The sequence below is a fragment of the Solanum dulcamara genome, chromosome 7 (assembly GCF_947179165.1).
Source record: "Solanum dulcamara chromosome 7, daSolDulc1.2, whole genome shotgun sequence".
NCBI classification, from domain to species: Eukaryota; Viridiplantae; Streptophyta; class Magnoliopsida; order Solanales; family Solanaceae; genus Solanum; species Solanum dulcamara.
The window spans coordinates 895,485-910,001 of record NC_077243.1 but is presented as its reverse complement, the minus strand read 5'-3'; the positions used below and the strand labels follow the sequence as shown (position 1 = coordinate 910,001).

Sequence of the window (14,517 nt, the reverse complement as noted above, 5' to 3'; positions counted from 1 at the left end):
GTTGAAATAAATCTCACTAATACAGAGAGAGATACTCTTTTTGGGATAGACGAAAAATGAAAATAATACATAAGAAAGAGACGCATCGAGTTGCCGTTTCCCAAGCCATGACAAAGGGAAAAAAAGTGAAGAAAATGATAGTAAAATTATGGTTATTCTATCATTTAAGATTGAAATTTCACATGAGTTAAGCATCTCCATAATTTTTTTCTCAATCAGAAGTGTTAAAACACGGAGTATTATAATTTCATCTGTGAGGAGTTTTCGAACTCTAGCATAATGTGATGAAATTTCACTTGTAAAAACTTCTAACAACAACAGACTATGCTTTGGAGTTTTTCTTTATTTTAGTTGTTTTTGCCTAAATATCTTTTTTCGCACTAAAGAGTGGTTAAATGTTGATTAATATTGAGAATTTGAGATAATGACTAATTATCAACATTGTAAAAAGTGGCCATTTGAGCATTTCTTCTGAGATGGTTGGTGTCTCCAACCCAGTAAAGCCCAGTTGATGATCCACTTAAGTTGGGCTCTATTCCATCAGGGAAGAAGTAGGTTCGGTCTACTTTAAGTTGGGCCCAGGCTCCTTATCAGAGGCTTCCTTGACATTCCAAACTTATTTTCGCATATAGCCACTCAAAAATATTTTAATTATGCTCCATTGCTATAACTTGGTAATTATAATTTGTAGATATAGTTATAAAAGTATTTGTATAATTCGAACAATATTTATATAATTCGCTATATAATTCACAATTTTTGTATATCGTTTGTATCTTTCGCTATATAATTTATGCACAATGTTTGTATAATTTGCTATACAATTTGTATATTTCGCTATACAATTCGATTTGCGCACATCGTTGTATAGAATGTGCGAATTATACAAAACTCAATTGTATAACCGCGCGAATTATAAAAAACTCAAACTGTAATTACAATTAGATGTTTAGCACGAGCCATAATTTATTTAGATTATAATTATGTTTGCTAATTAACTAGTATATGTCTGCTTATCCGCGTAATTTTTCCTTCATTATTTTACCAATTGTACCCAAATGCGTTTTATGATTTCTAATTTTTATAATAAAAAACATTTGAAGATGTTTCATTTCTCAATTTCAGAATTTATTTTTTGGATGAAACAAAAATCATGAATATTCATGTTTAGATATAATATAATTTATAAAAAAATTAAGGCCCTTGAAAATTAACCTCAACCTCATTTTTGATAGTTTGACTTCACAACTTTACTCTTTATTATTAAATTTAGAATATCTTGACTGTGTTGATCAGAACAAAATCAATATATGGGCAATGAATTACGAAAACTCGATGAATCATATCAGAAAAAAGAGAAAAGAAATTTAATATTATTTATTAAATATATATCTAAACTATTTTGTAATCCTAAATGTACTTATCCTAAAATATGAAACCTAATCTAAATACAATTTGACAATAATTTGTTTTATAAATATAATTTTAAGAAAACTTAATTCTATATGCATCCCTAATATTACTTTCAGAATCTATTTCAATTGTCAACTTTTTGAGATGAGGGAAGGAATTACCACATAAGAAATTAAACCTTCATCAACAATGTGAGAATTCAAAAAATCAATTAATTAAACTTGTTGTGTAGTCGATTTGTGTTAAGTCTGTTTTGAGCGCCACAAAATCCACGTGTCCAGAAATTAAATAAAACCATTGTTGCCAATTTTTTTATAATCCGAAAAATTAAAAAGGTCCCAGGTTATGCACGCAAAATCAAAATCAGAATCCGATAGAAGTTCGAGTTTGAAAGAGATAGTCCCCTTCCCATTTAAGCGTTGAACTTTTCTTAATAAGGGATATCGATACTTTACTTTTGTGCTCCATGTTTTTGAGTTCCTTACAATTGAAGTAATCATCCCAAGATTCAATTTTTTTTTCCTACTACAATCGATCTCCGCAGGTTTGTTAATCTAATAACACGCTTTGAATCGATTCTTTAATGACCGAAGGTGGTTTATTGTGTCTCTTAAATTCTTGGATTATAGTTTTGTTGTTTTAATCTGTTATATGCGGACCATGTTCAGGTTAATTTCCATTACTTATTATTTGATTTCGAGGATGGTTAGGGCTAATGATAGGGAAAATGAAATCTTTATTTGAAGAAAAGTTTGTTGGTGCAGCAAACAGGATTCATTTGCTTGTTTCTTAATATCTAGGGTTCTACGTTTTCCAAACAAGGGTTTTTGCTCAATGCTGTTTTGCCATTTCTTAGGGAAAATGCTCTTTTACGTCTCTTGTGTTAGTTTATCTAGAGTAATATCTAGTAAACACATAATAAGTAGAGACTTACATTCGGGTAAATATGCTTTTCAGCTTTCTGAGGACATGCCTTACATATGAGGTTGAGGTCGCCAATTAGGATAGAAGGTTAGTAGTTGGTTGAGTGTTTTCGAGCGGGATAGGCTTGGTGGTAGGTTGGTGCATCATACGTGTTTCCTCGTTCATACCAGTAATAGTAGCATTTTTCTTGTAGTTGCCTGTCTTATGATTTTGGTTGGTCCTTGTTATTTATTCATTTACTGTGCTTCAGTTATCACATTAGTTGGTTATTGTTATTGCTCCTTTTTTGAATGCTATGTGATGCTATCCCTATTATTTTCTATCCCCTCTTTACTTTTGTATTTCTTTTAGTTGCTCTGATGTTTGTACATAAGCCAAGAGTCTTTCGGAAACAATCTCTCTACCTCCTCGAGGTAGGGGTAAGGTCTTGGTACACTCTACCCTTCAAGACCCTGCTTATGGGACTACACTGGGTTTGCTGTTATTGTACATTCTGGTAAATATGAAAAATTACTCCATTGGGACGATATCACTCGGCAAAGATGAGTTTTGTTTTTAATAAAGAGATCGTATTGAATTCTAATGAACTCTATCTGTATCTGTATTAATAAATAGGTTTCGGAAACTGATGGCGACAGCAACTATCGCCACTGCAGCAGGTGCTGCTGCTCTATTATATTATACGTTAAATAAGAAGTTGCAATCTTCTCCAACAACAGATGATGACGATGATGAATGTGGTAGCAGCAGCCAAGATCATCCTCTACTAGGAGTTAATAGGGTTTCCAATAGACTTATCCAGGCCCCTGCTACATGGTTGGAGACAATCGCAACATTGTCCGAGACTCTTAGGTTTACTTACTCAGAGACCCTGGGCAAGTGGCCTATTGGGGACTTGGCTTTTGGCATCAGTTTTCTTTTGAAGCAGCAGGTAATCATGAATCAATTGTTTAGTTTTTCCCAGTGAAGGCATTGGGTTGATGTGGAAGTGTTATATGCAGTCATATGTTTAAGCAAATATGCAAATAATTGTACTATGTTGGAAAGATAGTATATAACATGAGTGCAGTATGCAAATAATTGCACCATGGAATAAAATAAAGGGAAGAAGATGTTAGATGAAGTAGCAGTTTGTCAACATCCAGTATAAAACACCTGTAAAAAATATTGTTCCTGTTTTTAGAATGTGTGATGTGAGGAACTCTATGTTCACATTCCTTTCTTTCTACACAGACATGCATTTATCAACAATATCTAGCCAGATGATTTTGGATCTTGTTGGTTTCTTTTCTGAGACTGAACGCTGGGTTCTATCCTGTTTTTTCATTTCATTTTCTTTTTAGTTATTGTGTATTAATGCTTTATTGATTCTTTACTATTTATTTCTTTTTATTTATAATGATTAGTTCCTAGTCCTCCAATTTCAGTTCTTGTTACAGCACTCTTTATCTTTAAAACACCAGTTGCGTAAGCTTGGTGGACTGTGGCCATCATACAACTAAATACTGTAGGCTCAAAGAGAAAAATGCCTTGAGAGAGCTCCCTCCTTTTGATTGTTACTTCTATGCTTTTTACATTAGATTAATTTACCAAAGCTATTAGTTTCTCCAGGAAGGTGTCATTTTAACTTAGTTGCCCAACAGTGAACTATCAAACTTATATGGTTCTTATATTGTTTCCAATTATGTCATGTTAGTATCCACCTTGATTTTGACTTGGGACTAACTTACCGAGCTTTGTCACTAAGTAGGTTCATGTAATGTCTACAGGGAAACATACATGTTAGTAGCATATTCTGTGTCGAAGACAGTGCCCAGTTAAAAGGTTCTGATATTGCTGCAGAGCTTAAATGCCTCTTGCACTTGTTGACAGTTTGTTGGCATTTCTCCAAAAAGCCTTTCCCATTATTCTTGGAGGAGACAGGCTATTCCCAAGAAAGTGTACTACTACAAGAACCCAAAGCTGGAGTAAGTCGCGTTCGAAATTCTCAGGCTCTGACTTAAAAATGTATTCCTTTCTTCTAAATGCGCAAATTTTATTATGCAGATTCTGAAGCCAGCTTTTACAATACTTGCTGACCACCGATCAAAATCTTTCCTCCTTGTAATCCGTGGAACTCATAGTATTAAAGATACTTTAACAGCTGCTACTGGTGCAGTTGTGCCTTTCCATCACACTATGGTACATGAGGGAGGAGTTAGCAATTTGGTGTTAGGCTATGCACATTGTGGAATGGTGGCAGCTGCTCGATGGATTGCAAAACTTGCAAGGCCTTGTCTTCTTAAAGCTCTTAGTATTTATCCTGAATACAAACTTAAGGTGCTTGATATTTGAGTCTCATTTTTCCTCAGTTTATGGTTGCTTCCTTTTTCTCTTTTTTATCTTGGGGTTGGAGGCGTCTCTATGTTTTTTTTATTATTGAAAATATTAATCATATAGGCTGGATCTTTTCCATTGCAACCTGTTATTTTTCCTGTTACTAATTCTTTATTTTCTGATTCCCCAGTAATTTGTTTTTATTCTTTTTTGGGCTTTGTTGTTCTTTATCCTTCTCTTTCTCTTGGCATGCATCTGCCTCCTCTATTGAATTTATTTGGGGCTTGAGTTGCATGGAGGGTAGGTCTTCTATTCCTTTCAAATTAGTGTGTATATACTATTTTATTAGGGGTTTTCCTACAAATGCCTTCATGGTTTCTTTTGGCTAATTACCTTGTAAAATTGATCTTCTTTTGGCGCACAGATTGTGGGACACTCCTTGGGTGGAGGAACTGCAGCTATTTTAACTTATGTACTTCGTGAGCAGAAGGAACTCTCAACAGCTACCTGTGTAGCATTTGCTCCAGGTATCATATATAACTTTGTTAACTTATGCATACAATCTGGACTGTTCTAATTTGACTCTAGTCATCTGCCTACGATTGTATGCATGTACTTAAATATATATATCCACATTCTACCATTGTGTTCACTTGTCATCAGTCGTTCTCACTTAACAGAATATCCTTTGCAGCTGCCTGTATGACATGGGAATTAGCTGAATCGGGGTGTGAATTTATTACCTCGGTAATCAATGGAGCTGATTTGGTGCCTACATTTTCAGCTGCTTCGGTGGACGATTTGCGTTCTGAGGTTAACTTTTGGATCTACTTCATAGAATTTCTGTGGTTGCTTTATGTGCAAATCGGTGCTTTCTGTTGGAATCTTTTCCTTCTTTGGTAGGTTTACTAGCATAATTGATTTTGATGCTGGACAAGCAACGTGTTACCTTGGTTGGTGGACTAGTACGTTTTGTCCTGATGTTGGACGTATCTTGCACTTCAAACGTTTGTTTTTTATGTTTTGATGAATATGAATTTTGAATACTAGTGACAGTTCCTTTTCCAGTTATTCTTCCTCCAATGGAATCAATTGATCTGAACTATGCTGCCGGAGAACCTTTTGCTGTATGCCTTCACAATGACTCTCTCCCAAATACATCATATAGATGCAAGAGTTAGCCAATATCCCTCTGTTGATCGACAGGTTAACCCCGAAATGAGTTGATCACCCTACCTATACATACAGTTTTCTTTCTCTTTAAGCTTCAGGCATTAGATCAGATACAAACATAAAGTCTTGTATGAGTCCCTTCTTTAATAGGGGAAGATCCTACATCCTCAAGCCAGATAATGTTGGTCTTATCTTCCAATCCATCCTATTCTTGCTAGCAACCTCAAGTAGTTCAGGGTTGATGCGTTGCTATTCATTGATTGATTGATGTGTTTGCTTTTAGGTGTAAGATCCATTTAGATTAGTGTCTGCTGTTTCTTTCTTAACTTTTACAGGATTCAATTTTTGGCTAAAAACTAGTCTTTTCCACCTTCGAAGAAATTGAGTTAATTATCTTTGGTATCTATTGGTATAGTTTGACATGGTGATCTTGATTGTCGAGTTTACATACAACTGATGGTTCAGAGAAAAGGGTTCTGTTTATGATACATGGTGTGGCTACTATGTGCATAGTATTCTTAATAGCGTCTGGAAGCTTGTTCTTTGTACCAACATTGCACCTCTGCTTCTAACACCTCATTAGTTTTAATGTACGGTCTCTCAAGAGGGAAATGTCCTTTTCTTTGTTGCAGGTGACAGCATCTGCTTGGTTGAACGATCTACGAAATCAGATTGAGCATACTAGGATTCTTAGTACTGTTTATCGTTCTGCATCTGCCCTGGGGTCTCGTCTTCCATCTATAGCCACTGCTAAAGCTAAGGTCGTAGGTGCTGGTGCAATACTGCGGCCTGTATCCAGTGGAACACAGGTGTAGTCATAGTTTACTCTGTTATTTCAGTTCTCCCTTACATTGTGAAGTAATGTGGCTGTAATACAGTTTGGTTATGTGTGAACTTGTCTGAAAATTTGGTTGACCAACTTGTTGCCATTGGTGCATATTAACTTGTTATATTCACACCTAAGACATGACATATAACTTGCCTGAATAGTTTGTCTTTAGCATATTGCCTTACAGCTTATTTTGTGCTATATGGTAAAGGTGTGGGCAATGGGCATGCTAGAGAACATTATTTTGAGCTGGAACAATAATCTAGAGAATCTTTTTAATAGTTTAGTTCACTGAAGGAGATTCTGTAATATGTAGGATGGGACAATAGGGTGGTGCCGTAGAGTTTCTGGCTCTGTTTATTTTGTATCCTATACTCTGTTGGAGTCATTTGACCATATCTATCAGTCGTCGAGGTGTATCGGTGAGTGTTGACATTGGCAGTGATCTGTAGGTTGTCATGAAGAGAGCGCAACGTATGGCCCAGGCAGCATTGTCACGACCTGCCATGCAACTGTCATCATGGTCATGCATTGGTCCCAGACGTCGATCCACAGCTATTCAGGTTAATTCTGAAGAACGGCAGATCTCCTGTGAAACTTCTCCTGGCGAAAATTCTGAAACATTCATTCTGGAATCTGAGGAGACCAGAAGTACGACTGTGATGGAGCTTCCTGTATCTTCAACCGAGGGAGTCACGTGGAACACGGAAATTGATCAATCTTTTGCAGATGGGATTAATAGCCATAATAGCCTGGATCCCGATCTTGATGATAGTGAACATGTGGTCCATGGACCTGAAGACCGAATGACAGAAGTTGAGATGTGGCAACAACTAGAGCATGAACTGTATGATCAGTCTGAAGGAGAAACTGATGTCGCGAAGGAGATTAGGGAAGAAGAAGAAGCAGCCATTGCAGAGTCAGGTCAGAGCTCAAGCGAAAGCTCTGTTCCAAACACAAAGGAGGTTCACAGATTCTTTCCTCCTGGAAAGATAATGCATATAGTTACTTTCCTCTCCGAGGAAGTCGATCATGAAAGTGACAGTGACACGTTGAGTGAGGACCATAACCGACCCAAGGATACAAAGATTGGTATTTTTCTCACTCCTAGATCATTGTACAGTAAAATAAGGTTGTCACAAACTATGATCAGTGATCATTTCATGCCGGTTTATAGAAGGCAAATAGAGAAACTAATTAGGGATCTTGAGAACGACGATGCTTGTGACAAATCAATGGAATTGTGACTATTATGTTCTGAGGTTCAATGTCAGCGGTGGGGTGTTGGTTTCGTATATGGCATGAAAGAAAAACTCGAGATCAGGCCCTTGTCGCTTGTATCGTAGCATTTTTTAATTTTTTTCCCCACTTGTCATGATTGTAGAGCTCGGGATCAATGGCTGCAGCCTCCTCGGTTGCTTACTGATGGGGTTTCTCTTTAGCTAAACCTTGACACAGCCTTGAAGGTGTTTAGATTGATGTATATATGTTGAAGATTTCTTATTCTTTAACATAAAATTTGTTAGCATATCATTTAAATATTAGATAAAGGAGGCCAGATGCCTAAATCAGCCAAAAGTTTTGTTACACTATGTCCGTGTCTACTTTTATTTGTGCAGTATTAACTTGCACATTTCTGAAAAAGTAATAAATAAAATGACAAGTTTACTATATTGCTTTTTGAATATAATCATTTCATTGTTTTAAAAAATGAATAGTATTTAATAATAAGGGTAAAATAGTAAATTATCTTTTGATTTTTTAAATTGAATAAACAAAAATGATTATTTTTTTTAATATAGCGGACAAGTAAAAATTTATGGAAGATTACTTTTATTTGAGATTGTGATCAAGTGATGATTGACTTAAGGGCAACATGCAATTATCTTTAACAATTATTGGTATGAATCTTGTGGTCGAACCCTTTTTGTACCGGCTGCCCTTTAATTATTGGTATGAATCTTCCATTAAGCAACATTTATAATTGTAACAATGTGAGCCCCACCTCATTAAATGTGATTTACATCTCAAAATCTCCCTTGACCACTACTCAAAGGTTGTGCAGAAATAGTTACCGGTCATTTTTCAACCATGTCTTTTTTAAATGTCACTATCCTAGAAATTTATCTGAAATTAGAAACTTCATGATATTAGTTAGTTTTCAATTATGATTAGTGGAAAATAGTTGTTTGTGAATTTTAACCTCATAGCATATAAAAAGTATTCCAAGGAGAGCGTATTATATTGGATGGCTAATACGTGACATAACTCCTGAGAAGTATATATCTCGCATATTATGAATATGTATGAAAGGATTTTATAACTTGCGTGAGAAGTATATATCTCGCATTTTATGAATATATATAAGGATTTGAGTTACATATATGATGGTATAATGAATTTTTATATCAAATCATGGGTATTATTCTCAGCTAGAATAGTAATAGAATCATCTAGAAACACATTGAATTTTCTTTTCAGGGCAATACTGTACAAAAAACTGTGAATTAGTATGTATGTATTTTCATGTCTATCATTTATTTCTTGTACTACTTCATGTGTGGGTCATTTTTATTGACTAATTTGGCATCCCAATTTGTATAACTCAGTCCCCCACATTTCAGAAACTCTTCACGGTTAGGGAAGTCTATCTTCCTAGTCTAAATTTGTTCTTGACATTTAATTTATGACGAACTATATATACTTATTTGATTCGAGCCCTTGAATTTATAATTAAATTTGACAAAGGATCACAATAATATTAAACTTCGCTTTTCGTTTATTAACTTGTATACGTTATAATGATAATCCAATTTAACGTAATTCGTTTATCCTTGGCCTATCTATTAACAATGAAACGGCATAGCAGGATATTTGCTTTCTCTTTTTTTTTTTTTTGAGGGGGTGGGGGGAATTTGTTTATCGATTTGTTTGATTAATTTATGTTGTAGTTTTTCATTAGGTAGAGTGTGATCATATAAATGAAAATAATAAAGCATGTGGAAGGAGAACGGTTATAAAATAGATTAGCTTAGCAAAATAAGGTAAGAATAAGAGAAACAGAGAGGAGCAAAAGAATTGAGAAAGCTGTGTATGTGTGTTTCTATGTATTTCATTTCATTGCAAAATAGTCAATTTATAGCCATAAGGTAAGAGAATAAATTGGCAACTTGCAGTGGGCCCCACGTAAAGAAAAAAAAACAATTCAAGTGGACAACAACTTGCACCACTTGTTCTTTAACACTCTCTTTTGGATGTCCACGTAAAATGACAAATTCAGATCTAGACCTTTTCATAAAGACACAAGGGCAAATTGAATCATTTTTATATCCTTCTTTTCGCAAATATTCGCTAAGACGATTGTATCACATGCGCCCTGATTGTTTCAACCTGTATAAGGATTTCTCAAGCTTTATTGAGCAAGTTTCTCGAGAATTCTTGTATGCTTCAGGCAATTTGAATCCTTCGAGAATTTTCATAAAAATGTCATGGTCCAATGAGCCATATAAATAGGCAGTGACCACGTCCATTAGGTGCATTTTAAGTTTTTCATGAACTGCCAAATTCATTAGATACCTGAAAGTAATTGCATCCACCACAGGGGAATATGCTTCCATATAGTCAATGCCAGACCTTTGCGAAAAACCTTAGGCTACAAGTCGTGTTTTATATCTTACGGCTTCACCTTTTTTATTTCGTTTACGCACAAAAACCCATTTGTACCCTACTAGCTTGACACCTTCAGGTGTTCGTATTATTAATCCGAAAACTTTACATTTTTCAAGTGAAGTTAACCTTGCTTGAATTGCATCCTTAAATTTTGGCCAATCATTTCTCTGTCTACATTCATCGACAGATTATGGTTCAAGATCCTTATTTTGTTGCATTATTTCAATGGCAACATTATAAGCAAAAATATTATCAACCACAATATCATTTCGGTTCCACCATTTTTCTGTCGAGACATAACTTATTGAGATTTCTTCATTCTCATTATTTTCAGGTACTTGGACCTTCTTGGTGGTATCACCATTTGTTGTGTCTCCCACTGGGCTCTTCTTGAGCAATTGCCTCCAAATTATGATTATCTTGATCATTTACTCCTTTAATTTTTCGAGGATTTTTATATTTGGAATCAATTGGTCTTCCACGTTTTAAGCGTGACTTAGACTTATTTGCCTGAACAAGTTGTCCTATCGAGACATCAACTCGAACTTGAGAATTAACGGTTGGGATATGCGATTTAGTAACCCGTGAAAGGTTAGTAAATACATCCGGTAGTTGATTTACAATATTCTGCAAATAAATCATATTTTGAACTTCTTGCTCACATTGATTTGTTCGAGGATCTAAATGAGATAGTGATAATGAATTTCAATTTATCTCATTTTCCAATTGCTTATGTTCTCCCCCTAATATTGGGTATACCGATTCATCAAAATGATAATCAGAGAATCTTTCCGTAAATAAATTTCCAGTCATAGGTTTCAAATATTTTATAATAGAAGGAGATTCATGCCCAACATATATTCTCAATCTTCTTTGGGGACCCATCTTTGTGCAGTACGGTGGAGCAATTGAGACATATACCGCACACCAAATATTCTAAGATGGAATATATTTGGCTCCCTTCCAAAAACCAACTGTAATGAGGAAAATTCATGAAAATTTATTGGCCTTATGCGCACAAATGCTGCTGCATGAAAAATAACATGTCCCCATACCGAAAGAGAAAGTTTTGTCCTCATTAGCAATGGTCTAGCTATCAATTGGAGGCATTTAATCAATGATTCTACTAAACCATTTTGAGTATGAATATGAGCGACCGGATGCTCAACTTTTATTCCAACCGACATACAATAATCATTAAAGAATTAAGATGTAAATTCACCATCATTATCAAGACGAATTGTCTTTATTGCATAATCTGAAAATTATCCTCTTAGCCTTATAATTTGAGCTAACAATCTCGCAAAAGCCATGTTGCGAGTTGATAATAAGCACACATGTGACCATCTTGTAGATACATCTATCAAGATCATATAATATTTAAATGGTCAATATGAAGGGTGAATTGGCCCACATATAGCCCCCTGTATACGTTTCAAAAATGTAGGGGATTCAATCCCAACCTTAGTTGCTGATGGTTTAATAGTTAGTTTTCCTTGGCAACAAGCAACACAAGAGAATTTCTTAGATTGAAGAATTTTCTAATTCTTTAAAGTGTGTCCATGTTAATTCTTAATAATTTTGCGCATCATATTATAACCGGGATGACCCAACCGGTCATGCCAAATGATAAAATTATTAGAATCAGTAAAATTTTTGTTTACTATGGCATGTGATTCAACAGTACCAATATTGGTATGGTATAATCCAGAAGAAAGTGCATGTAATTTTTTGTGCACAATTTTCTTCTCTGTATTCATTGTAGTAATATAAAGGTATTCAACCTTTTCTTCATTCGCAGTCTCAATATGATAGTCATTTTGGCGAATAACCTTGAAACTTAACTAGTTTCTTTGAGACTTACTACAATATAATGCATTATCAATTACCAATATCGTTCCTCCAGGTAGTAATAAGGCCGCTCTTCCAGAGCCTTCAATCAATTTTGTACTATCGAATATTGTATTGACATAGGCCTTTTTCATAATCAAATGATATAAATATTTCTTTTCTTTTAATATCGTATGAGTTGCGGCACTATCCAAAAGACACATATCTCCATTACTCATCTTGGATCCAATTGAAGACTGAGAAATTTATTTATTTTCATAAAATAAAAATACATTATAAGAGATAAAATAAGTAACAATATTGCTAGAAAAACATAAGTCCCTTTTTTCTTCTTTTCTTTTAAATAGATAAACGTAAAAACATGATAATCAAAAGTACATAAAAACGACAACATATTGTAAATCATATAAAGAAATTAAACATCAATTATAATCCTTAAAAAAATCTTCAATCTCCAAATGAGTAATATCATTGAGGTCATTAAAATCTTCATCCTTCAAAGCTAGATTTGCTTCAATATTATCATTATGCGAAGATCTTGCCTCAAAATTATTTTCAAATGCCAAGTGTGACTCTATCCGAGCATTAGAAGAAGAAGCACCACCTCTATTTGCCTTTCTTTTGAAGGAATTTTGATAAAGCCTTACAAAATGTTCAGGCGTCCGACATTCATTTTTTCATTGGCATTTCATGCCACAACGATGACAGTTACTTTTTGAAGGGCCATTTTGAGAACTCATATTATTCTCTCTTTTATGTTGACCACTACTACGACGATTATTATATCGTCTTCTGTCATTGCCACATCCATGCAAATTATCGTGGCCTTAATTTTTATTTTGTCTTGTTTCAGACTGGTCATGTGCTTCTACCACATTTGCTTCCGATAATGGAGCAAGTCCAGCTAGACGAGCTTCATGATTTTTCATTAAAATAGCATTATGTTGCTCAGCCACCAGAAGACATGAGATCAATTCAGAGTATTTATAAAAATCTTTTTTTTTACGGTATTGCTACTGTAATATCACATTAGAGGCATGAAAAGTAGTTAGTGTCTTTTCCAACATTCCTCATCATTTATAGTTTTTCCACATAATTTTAATTGGGAAGTTATTCTAAATACAACAGAATTATACTCAATTACGGTTTTAAAATCTTGAAACCGTAAGTGCATCCATTCATAGCGAGCCCTTGGCAATACTGTTGCCCTGAGGTGGTCATACCTCCCTTTTAAATCTTTCCACAATTCAAGTGGATCTTTCACAGTCAAGTATTCAACCTTCAGGCTTTCATTTAGATGATGAAGAAGGAAAATCATAACCTTCGCTTTATCCTGACTTGATGCTTTATTTTCTTCGATTATAGCATCACCAAGACCCTTAGCGGTAAGGTGGATTTCAGCATCAAGTACCCATGACAAATAATTTTTGCCAGAAATATCAAGTGCCACAAACTCCAATTTTGACAAGTTTGACATGATGAAAATTAATTTAAAAATAACAAAGACAACTAAAATAAAATTTCTTCAATAGATATACCTGATATAGAAGTTAATTTTCTGGAATTTTTTTTTAGATTTTCGTGCTAATAACGTGTTATAAAGTAAATTAACTTAGCAAAATAAGGTGGGAATAAAAAAAAAAGAGAGGAGTAAAAGAATTGAGAAAGCTGTGTATGTGTTTTTATATATTTTATTTCATTGTAAAATGGCCAATTTATAGCCATAAGATAAAAAAACAAATAGACAACTTACAATAAACCCCACATAAAAAAATAAAATAATTTAAATAGACAACCACTTACCTCACTTGTTTTTTAACAAGAACCACATAAAAGAATAGGGTCTATTAATGAATGATGAATATAATAGGGGTCAATAAAAGAATGGAAATATGTTAAATCTTCACTCAAATATATTGCAATTTAGAAGTTTCTGCATGAAACTAAAGAAATGATATATATTGTCTCAGTGGGTTGTTACCACGTGTCCCTTATCAGTTCCAATATTCTTGTTCCTTAATTTTGGCTATATATATATTAGCTCATCTCACCAAAACAACTTTGATGGACTCTAATGACTAAAGATAACGACATTCTTAAAGAAAGAAATAATGTCTTCTTTTTAAATCTCAAAGGAAGAAAGATTACATATAACAAGTATCCTTAAAACTTATAATTTTAACATGTTATAACGTGTACATGTTAGAATTCTTAGTAAAATTCAACTAAGATCAGAAGTAAATCACTAGACATAAATATTAATATAAAAGAATGAAAAGAAAATTAATCTTATTCCATGACAATATCTTTTAAGTGCTTATACTGCTTTTAATCTATTGTTT

General features: G+C 34.2%; 1 protein-coding gene across 1 annotated transcript; it reads left to right on the top strand.

Annotated features, from left to right (window-relative positions):
* The first annotated feature begins 1,757 nt into the window (after positions 1-1,757).
* LOC129895487 (uncharacterized) lies at positions 1,758-8,242 on the top strand. Its single transcript, XM_055971210.1, has 8 exons — positions 1,758-1,957; positions 2,953-3,268; positions 4,107-4,304; positions 4,384-4,656; positions 5,078-5,180; positions 5,348-5,466; positions 6,459-6,635; positions 7,108-8,242. The coding sequence occupies exons 2-8, from the start codon at positions 2,966-2,968 to the stop codon at positions 7,900-7,902; spliced, it is 1,968 nt and encodes a 655-aa protein (XP_055827185.1). The 5' UTR covers positions 1,758-1,957; positions 2,953-2,965; the 3' UTR covers positions 7,903-8,242.
* Positions 8,243-14,517: the final 6,275 nt, after the last annotated feature.